Genomic DNA, 22,348 nt, shown 5'->3' with positions numbered 1-22,348 from the left:
TTTTATTAATATAAGATTTTTATTTTAATTCTGATACTGCCTTAAAAATATAACACTATTTGGTAAGATTTATATTTAATCCAACTCAGAAAAGAGTGCTATTCCTCTTACATTTTTTTTAAAGAGCAAGAGGAAAACACAATTTACATTTAAAACTTAAATTTGCTGTGTACATGCACATAAAGACAGTCTGTCATTAACTGTTGATCAGGCAGTAACGAACAATTCTAACAAAAAATGAACACATTTTGAATAAAATGAAAACAAGTCTTACACCAGGAGAACAAGAAATGCTGGAAGGCTTGAGATCAAACAGTAACAGATTGGGAACAAGTGCGGCAGTTTAACGCAGGTGATATTTATCAGTGCAGGACAGACAAAAATGGAGGAAAAAATAGTAAAGACACAAGTAAAACTAAAAAAAAGACACCAGGAATGGCTAAATAAAACAAATAAACTTAAGCCTGAACAAAAAAAAAAAACACGACATCAAAATGCAAATTTAGTATGACAACATGATGTAGGGATCAAGGTTAGAATCTCCATGAAATGAATGTAAGTCAACATAATGTCCTCTGGCAATGTGGAAACGTGACTCTGTGTGTGCATGTGTGTGTGTGCACGCGTGCGCAGCTGCTTTGTGATGGTTACATTTAGAGTAGCCTAGTAGGCCACTGATACTGTACAAGCAGCTATTTAGCCATATAAAAACACATGATTGACCCTTTATTTTATGTTTTCACATTAAAAGAGCTTTAAGGAACAAACCCATCGTGTGTGTGTGTGTGTGTGTGTGTGTGTGTGTGTGTGTGTGTGTGTGTGTGTGTGTGTGAGAGAGAGAGAGAAAAATACTGTTTTGTCTGATAAATGGAATGTGGCCTTTAATGTTGTTACTATAATATTGCATATATGTGGCACTTTTATCAGAATGACACAGTAACAAAATAAATTAGAAACATTTGCTTATTTACCTGTTATTAATATTACCCTAATTTCTGTTTTATCTCTGTAGTCGGACAGTAACACCAGTTTCCTCCGGGCTGCCAGAGCTGGAAACATTGACAAAGTCCTTGAATTCCTGAAGAACGGGGTTGACATCAGCACATGTAACCAGGTAAGAAAACTTAAACAACATCGGATTTTGTTTGAATTCTTGTATGCAGTTACATTAATTTGAAGAGAGGCGATAAAAATAAAAACTGTGACAAATTTTCAGGTTTTATGGAGTTATATTTTTCAAAACTCCATCTTTGTGTTTTTAATTTTAAATAATACTTTTTAAGTTTTTAGTTTTTTTTTTTAAATCTAAATATTTATTACAACTTTCCAGAACTGATATAGCAATTGTGTGAAATAATATCTAAAATCTGCTGTTTAGTGCTTCAATGCAAGCTACTGTCAAACCTGCTCAAGCTAACCTTTGCCCTGCCGTGTCATGATGGCATCAAATTCAAATTCAAATTCAAATTTTATTTGTCACGTACACAGTCATACACAGTACGATATGTAGTGAAATGCTTGGACAACATCACACAGCGAGTACCTTAACCTGCCATATCCCTTTACATACTCACAGCTACCCTCATAGCTACAATTACTCCCCCCCCCCCCCCCCCCCCACCCATTCTTCCCCCCAATCTCAGCAGCTTTTGAAAAGGTCTGTCTCCGTGACAGCTGTTCTCGTCCCCTCCCCATACTCGCCCTGTCCCACATTCCGCCGAAGGGGAGGGATTGGAGAGGTTAAAATATTTCCCCCTACTCCTCTCTCCTGTCTACGTCAATGTGATTTACAGAAGTCACAAGACAGCCTAAAGGAGTGAGGCTACGTGAGCGTATGTGTTGTGTGTGTGCGTGCATATCGTTATTTTTTACTGTGTCATTGCTTGACTGTTATAGCTGGTTTGCAGCTATAAAAAGCCAACCCGTAGCTCTGCTGTTTGTTATCATGGGCACCATGGGCTCTGTTTTGTGCCCCGAGAGGGAAGCCTGAATATAGAAAGCTGTGCACACACTAATCTTCACATACACATACACACAGACATGTACATAGGCACACACACCTCCTGTCCTGCAACAGGAGAGCCTTGCCCTAATAGGATTTCTCGGTGGTCAGATGATCAAATTTGAGACCTTGTCAAGTGACCAAAAAATGTAAGGGACATTTTTATACATATCCCAGTTATTCCCTCATTATTGTGTGTGTAGAGGCCAGTATAATGTGCAGTGAATGTAATTTTGGACCTAAGCACGTTAAATATCTCCCAGCACATATGAACATAAGCTATAGACTTTATTTTATTCCAGTGATGTGTAAGTAAACCAAATTAAAGTTATAACATGCACATAAATGCATTACTTTTTTTCTCTTAGTGTTTTCAATAGCCAAATGTAAAATAATATAAAATAATGTGTGCATCTTCCCACGTGTGTATTTGTCTCTAATTCTGATTGCACGTGCTTAAATACATAATCATACATTCACAGATTCACAGATCATTTCTACACTTTTTCCACCTACAGATATATGCTGTGTTACAGGCAGGGAAGTCTGTTGTGTCTTTACCTTTTTACTCACAAATTTTAAGAGGAAAGACATTGACAGTATGGTTAAGTTAAAGCACACATCACTGGTCTTAATTTGTGCTGAATGTGTATGACAGCTGATGAGTGATGTCTCTAGAATGATTTTGTTAAGTCAAAGCACAACAGGCAGTGACATGACCGTACTGGAAGTGATGGCATGAGCCCAGGATTAATGCTTTTGATTACTGCAGTAAGATTAAAAAAAAAAAAAAAATCACAATAATTCTGTGCATAAATGCAAATTTTCTCCAAAGACTTGAACGAATCACGGAAAAGCATCATTATCACAAAGCCATTATCTGAAATAATGTCCGATAATGAGTCATTAGAGTTAGTAGTCTATTGACAAGAGCCGGATAATGTGACATTGCAGTTGAATGACCCAATTTCCTTTTGCTTGTTTTAATGCGTTTCCGATTACCGTTCACAATGCAATCAAATACAGGAACTGTATCTTAGTATTTTATCATGTTTAATGTTATTCATGGTTTCTTTAAAAAGTCTATCCATCCACAAAACACCACAAGAAGCTGCAAATGTCACACACTAAGTCATGCACATATTTTGAGTATCGCCCTTGGTGCTATATTCATTAATAACTGAAGAGTAAAAACCTAGAAAGCACGAAGAGAGTGGCAAGGGCCAGAAACTGGCGCCAAGGGCAGAAGGCTGCCCAAGTTAGTAGAAGAGAGAGTGAGGGGTATATTCCTAGCTTGCCAAAGCCACTGTCATACTATGATTCTCCATTGCACAGATTTTATGAATGAGATGTATAAATAAAGTTGTAATGTTTTTTACAGATGATGTTTGTTCTTCCAGTTTTTAAGCATGGTGTGTTTGAGTTTTAGGATTTCAAAAGAGAATGAGTCACTACAGCTTTTTCTGCATTTTAATACAATATGCCTATGTGCTTGTATTTGCGTGTTAGGAGTGTGTATAAGAACTGTTTCGCTCTTCACAATTAAAGGCCAGATTTCCCTTCTAATCTACTTAAAATTTTAATCCTTGGTGAGTAATATTACTCTTTACTTTAATCCGCATGCATTTACATTATTTGCTCCAAAATCTATCCCACTGTGACATTTATGACATTTACATTATTTCCTCCAACATCTTTCCCCTGTGACATTTGAGACAATAAAACGGCACCAAGTAAGCATGGTTGTTTATACCATGTGTGCTTATAACAAAGGTCAGCGGTCAAAGCAGCTTGAATGACAATCTGCGCTGGATGAAGCTCAACATTTTGTCTCCTGCTAGGGGAAGCAACAAAGTGCCAGGGATCACGATGTCCATTAGCTAAATGAAGCTTTTAGGAACAACTGAGCTCAGAGGGAAAGGAGATTTAGATCGGTTTGTGTGACTGTGTGTGTGTTTTGTAGGGTTTTCTTGTCTCTCCTGAAATACATAATGGCTGAAATGTGGCTGAAAGTATGATTATTTTGTGCCGTGTCAGTGAGTCTATCATTTCAGAACTGAAGTATAACTGAGGCTGGACTTTCTGCTTCTCAAATGTCAGCAAAGAGCATCTGATATAGCCTAGACTATTTTTTTCTCTTTTCATTCGTTGCCAGTTCAGTGGAAAAAGTCACAGATGGACTAACTGCATACTGATTTAAAATATACTGAAGTGATGATGATATTAGAAGGTTTGGCCATGCGACCGGACAAACATGATATGCAGTGTGATCATTGTGGAAGTGATAATGACAATTTAAAAAAATCAGCAAAAACATATATTAAAATTTAAAGTCTTTACTTATCAAAAGTGAGTGCTTGCTATGATGAGTCAGTTGCAGACCTTGCAGACCTGCGTGATGATGATTTAAGTGTTTGATTAGACTTGATTAGACCATGAGGAGCTTTCACACTTTAAGCGACTGTGCTGTGAGAGCATGTGTGACTATTTTAGCGTGATGCAGTGTGACCAACTCATAATCTGACATACATGAAACTGATTGAGAATGTGTCATAGACTGTCGATCGGTGGATCTCTGCAGATTTGATTAAGACACATAACAGACACTGGTCTAGTGCCATTTGTGCCGCTTTACTCGTAGCTCATTAGAAACCGTTTGCACAAACTGAAGGCATTTATGCCTTCTTAGGTTTTATGGATGTACCATAGTGATACGAACTATGTGTCATTTTTCACTCTTTTTAAAGTCATGTTATAAATCACTCAGCCAGACAGTCACTGATATACTTTGGCCTTTGAGGAATGCCCCCCTTTTTATTTTAAAGGCTGACATTTTCAGTTGCTTCTAAATATGATTATCTATGTTTGGATGTGTGTTTGGGTTCCCTCTATGACTGTGCAGAAATATGACACCCTCTTTGGCTGTTTGGCATTTAGCAACTCGCGAGAAAGAAAGAGAGGGCGTGTTTCTATTTGTGTGTGAATGTATATGCATGATGAACATGTGCTATGGAGGGGAAAAGGCAATGATAGAGGGGTTAGCAACAGCTCCTCTTTTATATCACTGCCCAAAAAGCATCCAGAGCTTAGAGGCACATTTCCTCGCTGTCATTCATCTGAATTAGCCTGCAGGAAGAGGACAGAGCACATAAACCTAGAAAGCTGGTTCTAAACCAGTATAGAGGAAGCAGGAGGTGGAGGACTGGTTGGAGTTCCATCACCAAAGACAAAAGAAAACAGAGCAAAGGATTCATGAAGGCACAGAATACCCAAAGGAGCGGGCATTTTGAAAGATAAAAAAAGAGCAAAATTTCAAAGATCCAAAGCACAGGATGGAAGAAAAGGAGGACGAGGTGAATGGTTTTTGTTTTGTTTAGAGTTTGTTTCTGTGTGTAAATGTCAGCGTCAGAAGAGGTACTGTGAGTTTTCGAGTGGGGATAAATCAGTTGTGTTGTAAGGGCTTGTTGGAGTGCAACATTTGAGGTCTGCTCTCCTCTTGTGCTGCTATAGTTCCTGTTGATAAATCTGAGGTGAGGCCCTTGAACTGTGAAAAATCAGCCAGTTTTTTTTAACCCAAATAGTTTTTCTTCTGTTTCCATTCTTAAATGTCAATCTCTCCAACTGTGAATGAAATGAATGCCATAAATCATGTACAGTATAATGCAATGTCAAGTTGGATTATACCTTCATAAGTGACTATAAACTTAATCAAGATTTTTTATTGTTGCCAATTTTACAAAAATTCACACTTGTACTATAGTTTTCCTTTTTTGCAGGAGTATACATGATTCCATTAGATTGTTATTGAGCCAATTTCCAGTAGATATCGCTTTATGTCCTGTAATGTTGGTATGCCTTATCTTTGATACAGGGGGGTTGTAATATGATTCCCTGAGCACCACGCAGTTTCATTTTTTCTTCACGTGTTTTCTTGAAATCTTCTCTTGTTTTCTGTTTAGAATGGTCTCAATGCGTTACACCTGGCGGCTAAGGAGGGGCACAAGGAATTGGTGGAGGAACTGCTACAGAGAGGAGCATCTGTTGACTCTTCCACCAAGGTACACACATGATTTAGCTTTATAGGGTCTTTAATTGATATATTTCAGTTAATATAATTGTTGCTTTAATCGCTCACTATATATCTAATGGGTTTTTCTTTGGCTTGCATTGGCAAAGATAACTTTTTAAAGATAAAGCTAAATTTTTAAAAGAGGGAAAAAAAGATAAGAAAATTATTTTAACCAAAGGAGAAAGATGATGGAAAGGAATTAAATAAGTTGTAAAATACCATAAAAATCATTCCTTCTTTAGTGAATTAAGGAGCCATTGGGGTGGATATGAGGGTGATTTAAGATGATTATGAGAGTTTGATTGTTTGTTTCTTCAGACATTCAGTTTTATTAATTAATAAAATATTAATAATTGTATCATATATAAACTTAGCACAATGAGTCAGGAAATTTTTGATTGGCTGATGACTTGTTTGTTGTAAGAATGTTTCTTGGCAGTAAATGTTGGAAGCCCTGTTTAATTTTTTTCCATTAAATGGTGCCACATTGGTAAGGAAATTGCATTTGTGGGTTGAGCAGCAGAGTTGAGTGTGTCGGTTGCGCCCATGAAAAACCTCTCTGCCAATCCCAAACAGCTTCTTCTACTAATGACTTGTGCTTTGTGCCTCTGTTGTTAAATTATTATTATTATTATTATATGGCCAATATGTTTTGTATACTCAACTCTGCTGCTCAACCCTTTCCAACAGTATAAGATTTATTGCCAAGAAGCATTGTTACAACAAAGAAATCCTTACTTTTTGTGCTAAGTTTAGATATTGTACCATTCAGTCGGAAGGAGTAAGAGAAGGCGAGAGTGAATGTGTAGTGCGCTTTTTGGCAAGCTGCTTGTTATGTGAGTCTGTGACTGCCTCATGACTCAGGCTCAACAGCTAGCAGCAGTGAACAGCTGACACAGAATCTATCACTCTGCTGTTTGTGTCCTTCGAGTGACTTGAATACGTTTCTTGGAATTAAACCCAACTTTTACATCCTAAACATTAAAGCAGAAATGAAATGTTTGCATAATGTGATTTTAGCCCTGTAACACCAAGTGTATGTATATTTTTTTATATGTGTCAAACATTTCAATAAACATTCATTTTCAAAAATAAGAATTTTCTGGAATTTTCAGGGTTAAGACTGAGGGAGGTAAGAGACGACAGATATTTGGTTGGTGATCTTAACCCTGTTTTCTCTTTGCAGAAAGGAAACACTGCCCTCCATATTGCCTCTTTGGCTGGACAAAAAGAAGTAGTCAAATTGTTGGTGTCAAGAGGAGCAGATGTCAATTCTCAGTCACAGGTGAGAATTAACAAGAACTTTTACAAAATGCATCAGCATGCAACACAAGCAACAAGTATATGATGTGGTTTTGTTTTTGCCTGTATATCTCTTCAGAATGGCTTCACGCCACTCTACATGGCGGCTCAGGAGAATCACTTGGAGGTCGTGCGATACCTCTTGGAAAATGAAGGAAATCAAAGCATTGCAACAGAGGTATGTTTATCTTTCATATTGTTATATATACAATTATTGAAGGTAAAAACAATATGTAATATCTTGCCTATTTTCTTTTCTTTTCTCTATGAAGCGTGTAACCATTTAACTTTTTTTCCCCTGTGCTCCTCCAGGATGGCTTTACTCCACTTGCTATTGCTCTTCAGCAGGGGCACAACTCAGTTGTCTCCTTGTTGTTGGAGCATGACACTAAGGGTAAGGTACGCCTTCCAGCCCTGCACATTGCTGCCCGCAAAGACGACACAAAGTCTGCTGCACTGCTGCTTCAGAATGACCACAACGCTGATGTCCAGTCTAAGGTGAGGGAGGGCAACAGGGACAAGTTACATTTTATTGTTTGTGGGTTCCTTAGGGAACAATAATAAAACGGATAGACCAGGCCTCTCTGAAAATGCTGTATTGTACAGGTCCTTATTTTTTATTTTCAAACTGTGCAAACTTATAAACATACTCAGTGTTTTAAATTAAAAAAAAAATACTGAGTGTTTCCCCTAACAGCCCTTCACCCTATTCCCCTTTTCTCTCTCTATGCATCATAACCAGATGATGGTCAATAGAACCACAGAGGTATACAGACTTATCACCTCCTCCTTTGATTCTGAATTTTGTCACTTCTGACTAGGGATGGGTATCGTTTAGGTTTTATCCGATACCGGTGCCAAATCGGTACTTTTGAAACGGTGCCGGTGCTCAAACGGTGCTCAAACCGGTGCTTAAAGAATGGAGAACACAAAATTGGTCCAAAAACCTCTCATGTTCAGCTGGTTTTTTGTAAAAAGATAACAATGTTAGCCTTTTCTGCAGCTATGGGGCATATATGGCATCACTCTTGGCTGGAAGCAGTGCTTAAACAATGGAAAAAACACAAACTTTGTCCTAAACCTCTCATGTTTAGCTGTTTTCCACTTTTTCTTTGGTCATTTTAGCCTTTTTGTCCAGGGTGAAGGGAGTATCTGCCATCAAACAAGAAGACAGCTGCATGTAGCTATGATGATGTTTGCTAGTTCACCTTACATGCATTAATGTAATAACGTGGTTAGCCTACTCAACGTAAATTACACGAACAACATTAAGCTACTCACGCAGAGAAGAACGGCTGCCGCTGCATCATCATCCTCATCATTTCTGCTACACTGGCAGGGCTAGGGGCCAGGACTCTGCTCTTCGGGGTTTTTGGGGGATATTGCTAACTCCTGGTCAGATAACAGGCAACCCACCCGCAGTAGATGCGCTCGGTGTGAGGTCTCGCAGCAAGCTATCATACGGCGCATTTCTGGGCTTTTAAAAAAAAACGCTATGCGTCGCCAGGTGTCTCATCGGATTTGAGGAGTTACCTCCTTTGACAGTATCACAGTATCACCTTAAAGCACTTGTTGCTGCTGAGTTTGCATATTTTGCTGTGAAGTACAGCCAGACTTTTGACTGCTTCGCCTTGGACATTTTAATCTGTAGCTCTGCTCTAAAAGAATGCACGTACCTGGCCCCGCCTACTATCCTCGGAAACGTAAAATGATTGGCTAGAAGTGTATCACAGCTCAGGAAAAAAAAGCACTGAAATAAAGCACCGAAATGTGCGCTGCTTTTCGGTCTGGTTACTACCGTTTATGTCAGATGGCACCGGACACCGGTACCCATCCCTACTTCTGACCATTTTTTTCAGCTCTTTTGTTTTGATCTTGTCCTTACTTATTGAGGACTTTTGTGACATAGGGATACCCTGCATGCCAGAGTTTGCTGTATTAGACACTGCATGGCTGACAGTAAAACACAATGTGTTTTATTGATAATCCCCAGAGAATGTCAGTTAATTACTGATCATTTATTTTATAGATTTTTGTTGTTATTTTTAATTGATAGGTCATTGAAATGTATTATGTTTACGAATTTTATACTGAACTGATAACCTGAAAGTAAAATCAGCTTTTTCTTTTACTCCTATCTTTCTACGCGTAACTCAGCGCATGTGTGTCCTTGTGCATGTTGATTTACTTCTCTGAAACACTTTGATCTCTGATCTTTAAGTAAACTTTGTTTCTTAATTAAATTGCACCATGTCTATCAGAATGGGAAGGTAAGGAGTGAACCGACCTGCAATTGTGTACTATGAAAATTTATATATATAGCTAATATATAAATGTTCATTTGTCCACCCAAGTAGAAACACATACTTGCGAGCGTCCATAGTGTTGCTTGGTGCTTATGAGTTATGTTTTGTCCTTTATTTCAATATATTTATGTATCCAAAAAACCAAGTTGATTCACCCGTAGTTTTTTTTAGTAAGCATGGCTGAACTTGAGCAGTTTTGCATGTATTATCTATTGAATGTGCTATTTTGGGATTTGCTCATTTTTATGCTCCTTCTTACACAATGTTTTTCTTTCAGCACGCTCTTTCATCATATTACTACTTCAGCAGAGTCTGCTTCAGTAGAGTCTATTCCTGTATCTAACAATGAAAAGTCTTTCTTACTTTCTTTTGTTCACTTTCATTTTACTTTTCTCCTTTTCGTGATGAGCTGTTCTGCACTCTCTAACCTCTTTTCCTTTCACTCTGTCCCTCTCTATTCTCTCCTTTCCTATCAGAGTGGTTTCACCCCTCTGCACATTGCGGCTCACTATGGTAACGTGAATGTCTCCACCCTGTTGCTGAACAGAGGAGCTGCTGTTGACTTCACAGCCAGGGTACAGCCAAATTCCTGCTGTGTGGCTGTTTTTGATTTTGATCATTACAGAAGGGCATGTTATTTACCATCGTAGTGTTCACTTCTAATAAGCCTTTATTAATACATACCTCTAGCCCATTAAACGTTACATTTCTTTCTGTATGTTTTACATGCTGTAGTTTTTGATGTACCTTTGTTTCTGTATCTGCCTTGTCAGAATGGAATAACACCTCTACATGTTGCCTCTAAGAGGGGCAACACCAACATGGTGGCCCTGTTATTGGACCGAGGTTCTCAGATAGATGCTAAAACAAGAGTAAGACTCAGATTTTATTAAAACCATAGTGAACAATAAATAAGTGGAATCAACAACTTTCCACGTCCTCTTTCTCAAAATCTTTAAACTGGATTAATGTGTGCGTTTGCTTGTGCATATGTGATTGTTCCGAAGGATGGTTTGACGCCCCTGCACTGTGCAGCCAGGAGTGGACATGATCCTGCAGTTGAGCTTTTGCTGGAAAGAGGAGCCCCCATCCTAGCTAGAACCAAGGTTAGCATATTTGCACTAGTATATCATTTAGAATTTATACAATATGAGTACTATTGTTCCTTTTTATATGCCTTTGGTTTTTATCTCGGCTACTATTCTTTAAATTTTTTGCCTCCAAATAGAATGGACTGTCTCCACTGCACATGTCAGCCCAGGGAGACCACATAGAGTGTGTAAAACTATTGCTGCAACACAAGGCGCCTGTTGATGATGTCACACTCGACTACCTTACCGCGCTGCACGTCGCAGCTCACTGTGGCCACTACAGAGTAACTAAGCTCCTCCTGGACAAGAAGGCCAATCCCAATGCAAGAGCACTGGTAAGGGTTCAAAGAAACAATAAGAGAAGCACCAAAACTGGTATTAACAGAAATTATCATGATATTTACTGATGCACATATTAAGATAAAAAGAGTGACACTATGGATCGTGAATATCTTGCGATTTACTAGTATGCTTATTTATATATATATATTTATATATTTCCATATTCTTTCATATAAAATGTTCCTGAGGAATTTCAAACTGCCAACTTGGATTGTGAAGTCAGCATTGATGGTCTGAGTTGGAAATCTGACTTGAGGGGCAGATACAGTTAAAAAATTCTGACTGGGAACACGTATATTCTGACTTTTCACCTTCAAATTAAATGCCTCTTTGGTTTGGAAATGGTCAGAATACAGTTAGTTTTAATGATATATAAGAGTCCCAACAGTAGTAAGCATAGGGTTAATCAGATTATCAGGGGTCAGTTGACCCAAAAAGTTTAATAACTCCTGAAATATAAAATAAGGTTATAAAATTTAAATACTCCAATGCTACCTTTTTACTATAGAGACATGCATATTCCTGCTAATTTTTCTCTTACTGTCTCTACCAGAATGGTTTTACTCCTCTCCACATTGCTTGTAAGAAAAACAGAGTGAAGGTGATGGAGCTGCTGGTCAAATACGGTGCCTCCATACAGGCAATTACTGAGGTGAGATTGTTTTGGTGTGTCAGGATTTCATGGATTAGCACAGTATACTTTGTTGCTAACATTGTTCTAAATTTGCATTTAATGCTTCTCCTTGTTGTTACTGCTACTGTTACTGTCTCTTTTTTCATTATTGCAGTCTGGTCTGACTCCCATGCACGTAGCTGCTTTCATGGGTCACCTCAACATCGTTTTACTTCTACTGCAGAATGGAGCTTCTCCTGATGTTCGTAACATTGTAAGTAGTAATTTCTTTTATCAGGTCAGCGATCAGCAGTCGGAAATACACATCACAAAGTAAACACACATTTCATTTGTTTCAGTGCAAACACGTGAAAAAATGTACCCCGTTCTGGTGTACTTTTTGTGTTTAGCACAGTGTCCTAAAGCTTAAAAATCTTCTGCCTTTGATTGTCAGCGCGGTGAGACAGCTCTCCATATGGCAGCACGAGCAGGACAGATGGAAGTGGTTCGCTGTTTGCTGAGAAATGGAGCGTTGGTGGATGCCATGGCCAGGGTGAGTCAGCTGTAAACATTAATCACTCTTTCCTTCTGTTTACAGTAAATTTTTATATTTCAAGCACTGGTTTGAATGCCTGATGTCACCTGTCCCAGCTCTGCCTACAACATCACCGTTCATTCTAATTTTACTGCTTTTAAATGACTGCATCATTTCCGTTTATCCTTTTCTTCTATAACATGTACTACCTCTTTTCCCCTCAACTACAGGAGGACCAGACTCCCCTGCACATTGCATCCCGTCTGGGAAAAACAGACATTGTCCAGCTACTATTACAGCACATGGCCTACCCGGATGCTGCCACCACAAATGGCTACACTCCTCTCCACATTTCAGCCAGAGAGGGGCAGGTGGAGACAGCTGCTGTGCTCCTGGAGGCTGGAGCTTCACACTCAATGGCCACCAAGGTGAACAGAGGATGAATGCACGTAGACAGATAAATAACATGTGATAAGTTAAATCAGTGGAATTTTAATTAATCCCTTTTATATCTACAGAAAGGATTCACTCCATTACATGTAGCAGCAAAATATGGAAGCCTCGACGTAGCAAAACTTCTCCTTCAGCGCAGAGCTCTTACTGATGATGCTGGCAAGGTGAGCTGAAGTTGTAGAAGCAGGTTCTGAAACAAAACCCAGCACTGAGGGTAATTGTCTTAATTTCAGAGAGAGACACATTACACTTAATCTTTGAGCATCTGATTGTTTTCTCTGAAACACAAATTATGGAATAAAACTGACTTGAAACAAAAAAAAAACACACACAAAAACACACACACAAAAATATCACAAAGGCTTGCAAAAAGTTTCATTAAATCAAATGCTTCTTTTCACAGAATGGCTTAACTCCACTACATGTGGCAGCTCATTATGACAACCAAGAGGTGGCGCTGCTGCTCCTGGATAAAGGTGCATCGCCTCATGCTACTGCAAAGGTTAGGCTGAGTTTTAAAGAAAAATAAAGGTCCATGAGAAGCTCACACTTGTTTGCATGTACTGTATTTCTATCACAGTGTATATCTTCTTTCGTTCCTCTGTTTTAGAATGGCTACACTCCTCTCCACATTGCAGCCAAAAAGAACCAGACAAACATTGCTTTAGCGCTACTGCAGTATGGAGCAGAGACCAATGCTTTAACGAAACAGGGAGTCAGCCCTCTGCATCTGGCAGCTCAGGAAGGACATGCAGAGATGGCCAGCCTCCTGCTGGGAAAAGGAGCCCATGTGAACACAGCGACAAAGGTCACACAGAAGCACAATCTTTATGACATTTTTATTTATTAAAATAATTTGAAGTGGAAACAAGAAACACATGCACTCTACATACAGCTGTATAAAACTCTTTAGTTCTTAAGCTGAGTGCTCTATAACAACAGTTTTGTCTAATTTGTTCCATGAAGCAATTTATTACTATGTTAATAAATTGCTTCATGGAATTAATAAAATAAAAAAGTGTGAAGGATGGTAATGTGACATTGCTTTGTGTTTTACAGAGTGGACTAACTCCTCTGCATCTTGCTGCCCAAGAGGACAAAGTCACTGTAACAGAAGTACTAGCCAAACATGATGCCAACTTGGACCAGCAAACCAAAGTACAGACATGCATGTGCATGACAAATTTAACAAGTATACGCAAAAGAAAATTGTTACTAGTAATGAAAACCTAACAGTATGCTAATCTACAAGAATTTTCCTGTGTGAATGACAGTATGTCTTGCTTACTTTCTGTTTATTCGCTTTATGTTTACATGTTAATATTTAAGTGTATCATATGGACGTGCATGTAAATACCTGCCATCCAGAGGCTTTTTAAAAACATAACAAAGTCTTCATATACATCATATATTCAGGAAGCATTAAGATTGAGTTTAGTGCTTGCTTACAGAAGATCAGTGTTCATCTCTCACCCTCTCCCTCCTCGCTACAGCTTGGATATACCCCTCTGATTGTCGCCTGTCATTATGGAAATGCCAAGATGGTTAACTTCCTGTTACAACAAGGAGCCAGCGTCAACTCCAAAACCAAGGTTATATTTAAATCTTAAATTTGAAGCATGCAAGCTCTATTTAACTTAAACTGCAGACACAGCATGAAGCAAAACTCAAATATAGCATCCCTTTCGTTTTAGTTTCTACTGTGACTTAACAAAATTTTGTTGTCTTCTTTTTAAACTTTTGCCCTGCAGAATGGTTACACGCCACTTCATCAAGCGGCACAACAAGGGAATACACACATAATTAATGTTTTATTACAACATGGGGCCAAGCCCAATACTACTACAGTGGTAAGACACAATAGAGTCCAAGCATTTACTTTTAACATGTGAAATATGTTGTGGAAAAAGTTCTGCTGGTACGCTATCGTATATCCTTCTCTCTGTTAGAATGGAAATACCGCTCTGTCGATTGCGAAACGTTTGGGTTACATTTCTGTGGTAGACACACTGAAAGTCGTCACTGAGGAGGTCATCACAACCACAACTGTAAGCTCATGATTGCTTTAGCCTCTGGAAATGGAGCCAGGAAATTTTTTTTAACTTAAACTATAACCTTTCTCTGTTTTGGTTGTCTGTTTTCCATGACTCTGAATGGTGTTACATTAGACGGTTACAGAGAAACACAAACTGAATGTTCCAGAGACCATGACTGAGATTCTCGATGTGTCTGATGAAGAGGGTAAGTTACTTAAATGTAGAAAACAAGAATTTAGTGTGCTGCTCATCGATATCAAGCTAATTTTTTTATAGGAAAAAACTACTCCAGTCATGAGACACAATAAGTCATGACTGAGCTTCATTAAAAAATTATACCTCATTGTTCAAAAGTTGTAAAAAAGTGTATTGTAGGTGATGTAGTTTTGGATCTGAAAAAGTGCTCGAAGGGTTGAAGAAGAGCCATTATCTGAGATGTCTGTGGAACTCATCTTTTCGATCCCCATATTACTTGCATAGTCAATGCAACATATATTACATATATATATATATATATATACATGAGAGAGAGAGTGTTATTAATTTTTTCATTGGTCATAACAAGGTTTGGCATTTTTGTTGTATCTGTTTTCCAGGCGAGGACACAATGACAGGTGATGGGGGAGAGTATCTAAGAGCAGAGGACCTCCGTGAGCTGGGAGATGACTCTCTGCCAGGACATTATCTAGATGGCTTCAATTACATGAGCCACAACTTGGACAGGTCAGAAACAGCACACACATATTGTATTTGACAAACATCTAAATTTGCTCACAGCAAACCTTCCAGATCTGCTGTTAGCCAAGTTCATCATCATAAGGAATACCTAAGTAATGCAGATATATACAGAAAAGGTCTGAGAAGATTCACCTTGGTTTTTCATCAGGCCCCAACACACTCCCATTCACCAAAGTTTCCATCAAAGAGAAGTTCTCATTGAAGATCTGCTTACAAGTCACCAGGTAAGCGTAGTATCCGTAGTCTAACCTTCAATAAAGTATCTTTAGACACTCGAGGTGAGTTTAACCAGCCTGCTGATGCTTGTTGTTCTTTAGGTGTCAACACTGTCTAGAGAGCATGAAAAGGACTCATTCCGTCTGAGCTGGGGTGCTGAACATCTTGATAATGTTGTGCTGTCCTCCAGTCTGCTACATTCTGGGTATAAACACACACAAACACACACAGAGAAAAACTCACACTCCTTTCTTTCAGAGAAAATCCAAATGTTGGGACTTAACCCAGTTGCAAACTTAACATACACATTCCCATTATGTCTGGAAATACTGAGGGGTTTTTTTAAACCCACAATTTGTAAAATCCACAAGATGCCATAAACTTTTTGTGGACTTGCATTAAATCAGCTTAGGGTGCACACTTTATCCAAATTTCTTTAGTAAATTATCCACAACCAAAAGCAGAATTGTCTTTATTGTCACTACACTCAGGTACAGTTTCATTTTGCATGGCGTCTCTTATAGAAATAAATACATTAAGCCCATCTTTGGAAATTCTACCAACCTGTTTATGGTAGCAGTGCCCTCTAAAGGCACATTGACTTCAAAGTAAAATCAATTTTTTTTTACACTTGTAGCATTTTAATTTCAGAGTGAGCTTGGACATTAGAATTCAGACTAAAGGCTCCATCTTTATACACAAAGGTGTACATCTTGGATAAACAGGCTATGTGGGCATTTCTAACTGGATCTTCTCATTTGCATTTTGCTTTGTGTACAGTATGTGCAGCAGCATGTCAAAGGATCAGCTGATATTGATTTTTTTTTAATGATTTACTTATACTCAAAGCATTATTCTGCCATTGTTGTGTATTTTCTGGTTCTATTTTAGTTTACTTGCTGATAAAGTCACCAAAGTTTAAGACACAAAATGGCATCTCGGTGCTTTGCAAGCCTTTATTTCAGTAAATCTTTCTCCTGTTTGCAGCTGTCCTTCAGCTTCTATACCTCCTGCAACAAATTACTGACTGTTCTGCTGCTTGTGCTGGCTAATGCACTACTTCAAGGGTTATCATTATATTCTGAAATAGATATTCCATCTTTTACATGCCCTTATTTTTTTCTGGTGTACTTTTGGTGTATTTTTCATACTTTCTCATGTGTCTTTTCTACTCCTTTTATTTTTCCTGCTGTGTAATTATCTGTCTGGTCAGGTTTTCTCACTTTTACTCATTCTTTTTTCTCTCTTTCTCTTTTATTTATTTTGTTGTTGCTTCGATGTGCATTCTCTTATCTTCTCTGTGTTTGTGACTCTGTGTGTGTGTGTGTGTGTTGTTTTTGTATTCTGCTTCTAGCCGTTCCTCACCATGCCTAGACCATGACAACAGCAGGTGAAGTCTTTATTTTGTCTATTTTCTTATCTCCTTTGTGCCTTTACTTCTTTTTCTTTGTCACTTTTGAATGATTTTCTCATTTCCATCCTGTTTCTCTGCTTTATTTCATAATGAATGCCCTTACATTACCTGAAATAACCTGAAATAACCAGATTTTTTTTTATCCTTAGTGCAGCTCTAGCTGGCTTTGCCCTGTTTTTAATGCAATTTAATTATATCAGTTCATAATACAACCTGTGTCCTGACCAGAATCTTGCAAGTTAAAAAATTAAAGCAGAATAAAACCGAAAAAGTGTTTCTCCAGGATAAAGTGATATTTATTGAGACCTATTTGTTATTAATGTCTCTTCTCAGGTTACAAAAATAGCCTTTTCTTTTACCTTTACTTGATTCAGTTGCCTTGTGAGCATGGAGATTTTGCATCTTTATTTGTTTGAATGTCTAGAAACCAATTCATCCATTTCTGGTGCCTTTTCTTTAGCTTCCTGGTCAGCTTTATGGTAGATGCCAGAGGTGGAGCTATGCGTGGTTGCCGTCACAATGGTTTGCGAATTATTGTCCCACCAAGAAAGTGCTCTGCCCCGACACGGGTGACTTGCAGGCTGGTGAAGAGGCATCGTCTGGCCTCTATGCCACCTATGGTAGAGGGTGAAGGGCTGGCTGGTCGCATTATAGAAGTGGGACCCACTGGAGCCCAGTTCTTGGGGTAAATTTGGTTGAGTGTGCGTGTGTTTGTGTGTGTCTGCGCGCATCTACTAACAGTTTGTGTACTTGCTGGTGGCTTTGTACTATCTGGTATAAGTGTGTTTCAGTAGTTGTGTGGTGTGTTCATACTTTCTTCTTCACTCCCCCTCTGTGCTGCGTATGGATCAGTAAGCTCCACCTACCTACAGCTCCACCCCCTCTGAATGAGGGTGAGAGCTTGGTCAGTCGCATCCTGCAGCTGGGTCCTCCAGGAACCAAGTTCCTCGGGTAGGACCATGTGAGGGTGATACCCAACCACCCTCAAATCCTGGTTACACGCCCACCCGTGTTTTTCCCTTGTCCTGAAATTTGAATTTTTTTTTTAGTTTTTCATGATATATATATATATATTAATTTTTATAATTTATTTTTGTGGTGCTTCTTTTCTTTCTTTGAAGAGAAGGACAGCTTTACCACCTGACCTGTTACCTTAACCTGTTGAGTTTTCTTCATGCTTCCCACAAGCACCTATCTCCCCAATCATGTTTCTAGTTGGATTCTGGTCCTGATGTGAAATAGATGTTTATTTATTTTTATGTTCATAGTTTGTGTTTTGAAATTAATTTTAACTGAGTTTTTATTGTTTTCTTTCTTCGTAAATTCATTCACATGTCAACCTAAACACTATGCTATCATTGATTTTTCTCTGGAGTTAGCGCTGAAAAGCATTAATTAGCATTAGTCCAATTTGTATTTGCTTTTACCTTGTCACACCTTTTAGGCCTGTGATTGTAGAGATCCCCCATTTTGCTGCTCTGCGGGGAACAGAGCGGGAGCTAGTGATCTTAAGGAGTGAAACAGGAGAGAGCTGGAAGGAACACCACTGTGACTTCACTGAAGAGGAACTGAACCAGATACTTAATGGCATGGATGAAAGTAAGGGATCTGAAGTGGCCTGTGATGTATAACTGTGATCGATAGGTTGATATCTCAAAGCATTTTATGTAAAACAATACATGAATGCCATAAAACAAGCAACACTAGAGCAGGAGAGAGTTGTCTTATAGATTTTAAAATGCTAGTATAATAATGTGAAGCACAGTACGTAAATAATAAAGGGAAAAAACAAAGCACTGACTTTATGCTTTCTTTCACAGAACTTGATTCCCCTGAGGAACTTGAAAAGAAAAGAATATGTCGCATCATCACCAGAGACTTCCCACAGTATTTTGCTGTTGTGTCAAGGATAAAGCAGGACAGTCATTTGATTGGTCCAGAGGGCGGGGTCCTCAGTAGTACTCTCGTGCCCCAGGTCCAGGCTGTATTCCCTGAAGGAGCCCTTACTAAGAAGATTAGAGTTGGGCTTCAGGTGTGTACATTCCTTGACTGGTATACCAACAGAATATCCAAATTATGGCTATGAAGAAAAAAAATATGAATACATATTACCACATATCTTGCCCCAGGCTCAGCCTATTGATGTTGACATGGTGAGAAAGATTCTTGGTAATAAAGCAACGTTCAGCCCAATTGTCACATTGGAGCCAAGGAGAAGAAAGTTCCACAAACCCATCACAATGACAATCCCAATTCCCAAGACCTCCAATAGTGACACCACATTCAGTGGGGAGACCCCGACTTTACGTTTGCTTTGTAGTATTACAGGTAAGTATCTATAAATAAAACCCTTTGTTTTAGAAAGAAAACATCTTGGATGGCTTTCAGGCACATCTCATTGGATGACATATTGAAATGCTCCCGTGAACATCCTAATTTATTGTTCATGTTGTATTTGTTGCTTGTGCAATTGCTGTTTTTTTTCATAATTTTATTAAGATTTCTATGTTTAAAATCTTAATATAAAGCTCTTTAGTCAATCTTTGATATTTTTCTTTGTGTGCTATTAAAAGAAATGACCTGATTTAATGGACGTAATTTATCAGAACTTCGTGGTGGTGGATGTATCTTATCTTAAGTCCAATAAAAAGACAAATGCTGTGTGAAGATTAAAAAATATTGCGTGAACTGTTTTCAGAGGTTGAGTAACAAATCATCGGTTTACCTTTCAGGTGGTACCACTCCTGCACAATGGGAGGACATCACCGGCTCCACGCCTCTCACTTTTGTTAACCAATGTGTTTCCTTCACCACGAATGTGTCAGCAAGGTAAATCCTTTATTTGTTGGTAAATGACGATGCACAGTTGCAGTCTTACGATTGAAGGTTATAAACGTTTATGCTTAAATTTTTACCTGTTGATACTTACCTAAAAGTGTCGTTCATTTGTAGATTCTGGCTGATAGACTGCAGACAGATCCAGGAGTCTGTTGGTTTTGGCACTCAGGTCTACAGAGAAATCATCTGTGTCCCATACATGGCTAAGTTTGTCATTTTTGCTAAGACACTTGACCCCATTGAGGCTCGCCTACGGTGTTTTTGCATGACAGATGACAAGATGGACAAAACCTTGGAACAGCAAGAAAACTTCACTGAAGTCGCCCGCAGCCGAGATGTTGAGGTGCAGTGTAATACTGGGGAATAAATAAGGCAAATCAAATCAAATTGTGTGCACAGGTTTATCTAACGAGGGTTAAACAGTAATTGAGAAAAGTAGGTCGATGTCAATTAATGATGGTTAAGTGGGTATTTAAAGATTTTAAATCAGACGCAGGTTATTACTGACTGATTCTTATTAATATTGGTTCTTTTTCATTTCTGGAAAGAAATTGAATAATATTGTCCAAGAATTTTTGTTTCTTTTGAGCCATGGAAACATTTAGATTTGTCATATCCTGATACAGGTACTAGAGGGGAAACCTATATTTGCTGACTGCTTTGGAAACCTGGTGCCTCTTACCAAGAGTGGGCAGCACCATGTGTTCAGTTTCTATGCCTTCAAAGAGAACAGACTGGCCCTCTTTATTAAAGTATGACTTTAAATCTATTAAAATATATAAAATGTTTACTTTTTTACTCAGAAATTCACAAATCTAAATATATGCAAGTCAGAGACATATTTTTTCCCCAAATATGAGCAGATTCGAGACACAGCACAGGAGCCATGTGGTCGATTGTCTTTTACCAAGGAACCGCGCACGTACCGTAGTCTTAATCTCAATGCAATCTGCAACCTAAACATCACCCTTCCATCATACTCAAAGGTCAGCTTTTAAATATTTTATCATGTATGCTAGGTGATTTTAACTTTAACTTTGAAACTGCCGCATTGCTGATTTCTCCTCATTTTTATTCTTTTATTTAGGAGTCTGATTCAGACCAAGATGGAGATGATGAGGTAAATAAAGTTTGTTTGATTTCAGTCTATAGCAAAAAACCTTGATGGTATAATTAGGTTGCAGCTTACTGTGATTTGACTTCTTTTTTTTTTTTCAGAGTGAGAAGAGTGACAAGAAATGTAAGTTGTTATTTTAGTATTTGTGCTCTATTAGAAGTTAGTTTTCTTATATATATTGTCACAATAGACCAAGTATCTAAAATGCATGATAGAAATTCATGTATTGAGACATTGTAAAAACTATTTTCAATAGTAATGGGCCTGTATATTATATGATAGTTATGCATTTATGCATCACAAGATTAACTTGAGATTGCTGGTCATAAATATTTTGAAGTATTAAGTTAAAAGATTTGCCTGTTATATATACTAACTACTAATTACTACTACTAACATTGTATGCAGTTACATGTTTGTAACTGGAGGAAATGCTATGGCTGCTATACTTTATGTTCTCACTCCAAACTCCACTGACTTTCCTATCATTTCAATTTTCCACTATATTTGTTTTTATTAATTTCATACAAAGGTCAAAATAGTATTTTTTATATATATCTTCTCAAAATTGTTTGATTCTCTAGATATTTGTACTTGACATTAATCTTAACTTACAGATAATTATGTTTTATGATAATAACATTTATTATGTAACAAGTATTTTTTTGACATAATATTTTCTCATGTTAAACCTCAGCAGTTGTACGAGTTGCGTGTAAAAATTGTTATTCACAGAAAAACAAACAATATCATGTTGTTTGTGCTTGATTACTAGCCAATTTATTATTACATAATTCATGTTCTATGATTTTCTTTAGCCACTGCTTTCTCCTTTGTTGTTTTATTTCTTTAAATTATTATTATTTTTTTGTACTAAGTTACTTTCATTCACTCATTCACACAAATTTTAAATTTGGTTTACACTGTTTTACCTCACTATTTTTATTTTCTATATATGCTATCATGTCACAAAACTATAGGATTCTAGCAGTAACAACTTGTAAGCTATAATATTTAATAATAGTGAACACATCAAATAGAGTGTAAATGCTAAATATAACAGTATTTTATACTAACTAACAGTTCTATATATTGTGTTGCTTACAGTTAGTAGGTATTGAAAAGAGACTAAAACAGTCAAGTAACAGTGATTCTCTTACTTTGCTTACCTCATATTTTCACTCACTCAAATACCTTATAATTTTTTTAATTCAAAGTTTATTATTTAAAAAAATGTTTATTTGTTGGCAAACATGACTATAATAGCAACAATCTT

At 37.8% G+C, this 22,348-nt stretch overlaps 1 protein-coding gene across 3 annotated transcripts in view; it reads left to right on the top strand.

The window, feature by feature from the left end:
- Positions 1 to 22,348, top strand: part of ank2a (ankyrin 2a, neuronal) — a 79,589-nt gene that overhangs the window by 19,078 nt on the left and 38,163 nt on the right. For 2 of the 3 annotated variants that reach the window (XM_076884947.1, XM_076884946.1), the window contains exons 2-38: positions 1,013 to 1,114; positions 5,962 to 6,060; positions 7,258 to 7,356; positions 7,453 to 7,551; positions 7,686 to 7,871; positions 8,116 to 8,139; positions 10,156 to 10,254; positions 10,453 to 10,551; positions 10,687 to 10,785; positions 10,908 to 11,105; positions 11,666 to 11,764; positions 11,901 to 11,999; positions 12,180 to 12,278; positions 12,491 to 12,688; positions 12,779 to 12,877; positions 13,117 to 13,215; positions 13,324 to 13,521; positions 13,773 to 13,871; positions 14,207 to 14,305; positions 14,465 to 14,563; positions 14,663 to 14,761; positions 14,882 to 14,954; positions 15,346 to 15,472; positions 15,636 to 15,711; positions 15,805 to 15,908; positions 17,058 to 17,093; positions 17,578 to 17,802; positions 17,970 to 18,068; positions 18,562 to 18,716; positions 18,938 to 19,149; positions 19,247 to 19,445; positions 19,850 to 19,946; positions 20,070 to 20,298; positions 20,582 to 20,707; positions 20,819 to 20,941; positions 21,043 to 21,075; positions 21,174 to 21,195. In XM_076884947.1, the coding sequence (XP_076741062.1) occupies positions 1,013 to 1,114; positions 5,962 to 6,060; positions 7,258 to 7,356; positions 7,453 to 7,551; positions 7,686 to 7,871; positions 8,116 to 8,139; positions 10,156 to 10,254; positions 10,453 to 10,551; positions 10,687 to 10,785; positions 10,908 to 11,105; positions 11,666 to 11,764; positions 11,901 to 11,999; positions 12,180 to 12,278; positions 12,491 to 12,688; positions 12,779 to 12,877; positions 13,117 to 13,215; positions 13,324 to 13,521; positions 13,773 to 13,871; positions 14,207 to 14,305; positions 14,465 to 14,563; positions 14,663 to 14,761; positions 14,882 to 14,954; positions 15,346 to 15,472; positions 15,636 to 15,711; positions 15,805 to 15,908; positions 17,058 to 17,093; positions 17,578 to 17,802; positions 17,970 to 18,068; positions 18,562 to 18,716; positions 18,938 to 19,149; positions 19,247 to 19,445; positions 19,850 to 19,946; positions 20,070 to 20,298; positions 20,582 to 20,707; positions 20,819 to 20,941; positions 21,043 to 21,075; positions 21,174 to 21,195 (4,327 nt within the window). The remainder of the gene's footprint in view (positions 1 to 1,012; positions 1,115 to 5,961; positions 6,061 to 7,257; positions 7,357 to 7,452; positions 7,552 to 7,685; positions 7,872 to 8,115; positions 8,140 to 10,155; positions 10,255 to 10,452; positions 10,552 to 10,686; positions 10,786 to 10,907; positions 11,106 to 11,665; positions 11,765 to 11,900; positions 12,000 to 12,179; positions 12,279 to 12,490; positions 12,689 to 12,778; positions 12,878 to 13,116; positions 13,216 to 13,323; positions 13,522 to 13,772; positions 13,872 to 14,206; positions 14,306 to 14,464; positions 14,564 to 14,662; positions 14,762 to 14,881; positions 14,955 to 15,345; positions 15,473 to 15,635; positions 15,712 to 15,804; positions 15,909 to 17,057; positions 17,094 to 17,577; positions 17,803 to 17,969; positions 18,069 to 18,561; positions 18,717 to 18,937; positions 19,150 to 19,246; positions 19,446 to 19,849; positions 19,947 to 20,069; positions 20,299 to 20,581; positions 20,708 to 20,818; positions 20,942 to 21,042; positions 21,076 to 21,173; positions 21,196 to 22,348) is intronic. The other variant, XM_076884945.1, reaches the window with a different exon arrangement.

The sequence above is a fragment of the Maylandia zebra genome, linkage group LG6 (assembly GCF_041146795.1).
Source record: "Maylandia zebra isolate NMK-2024a linkage group LG6, Mzebra_GT3a, whole genome shotgun sequence".
NCBI lineage: Eukaryota > Metazoa > Chordata > Actinopteri > Cichliformes > Cichlidae > Maylandia > Maylandia zebra.
This window is presented reverse-complemented; position numbering and strand designations above follow the sequence as displayed.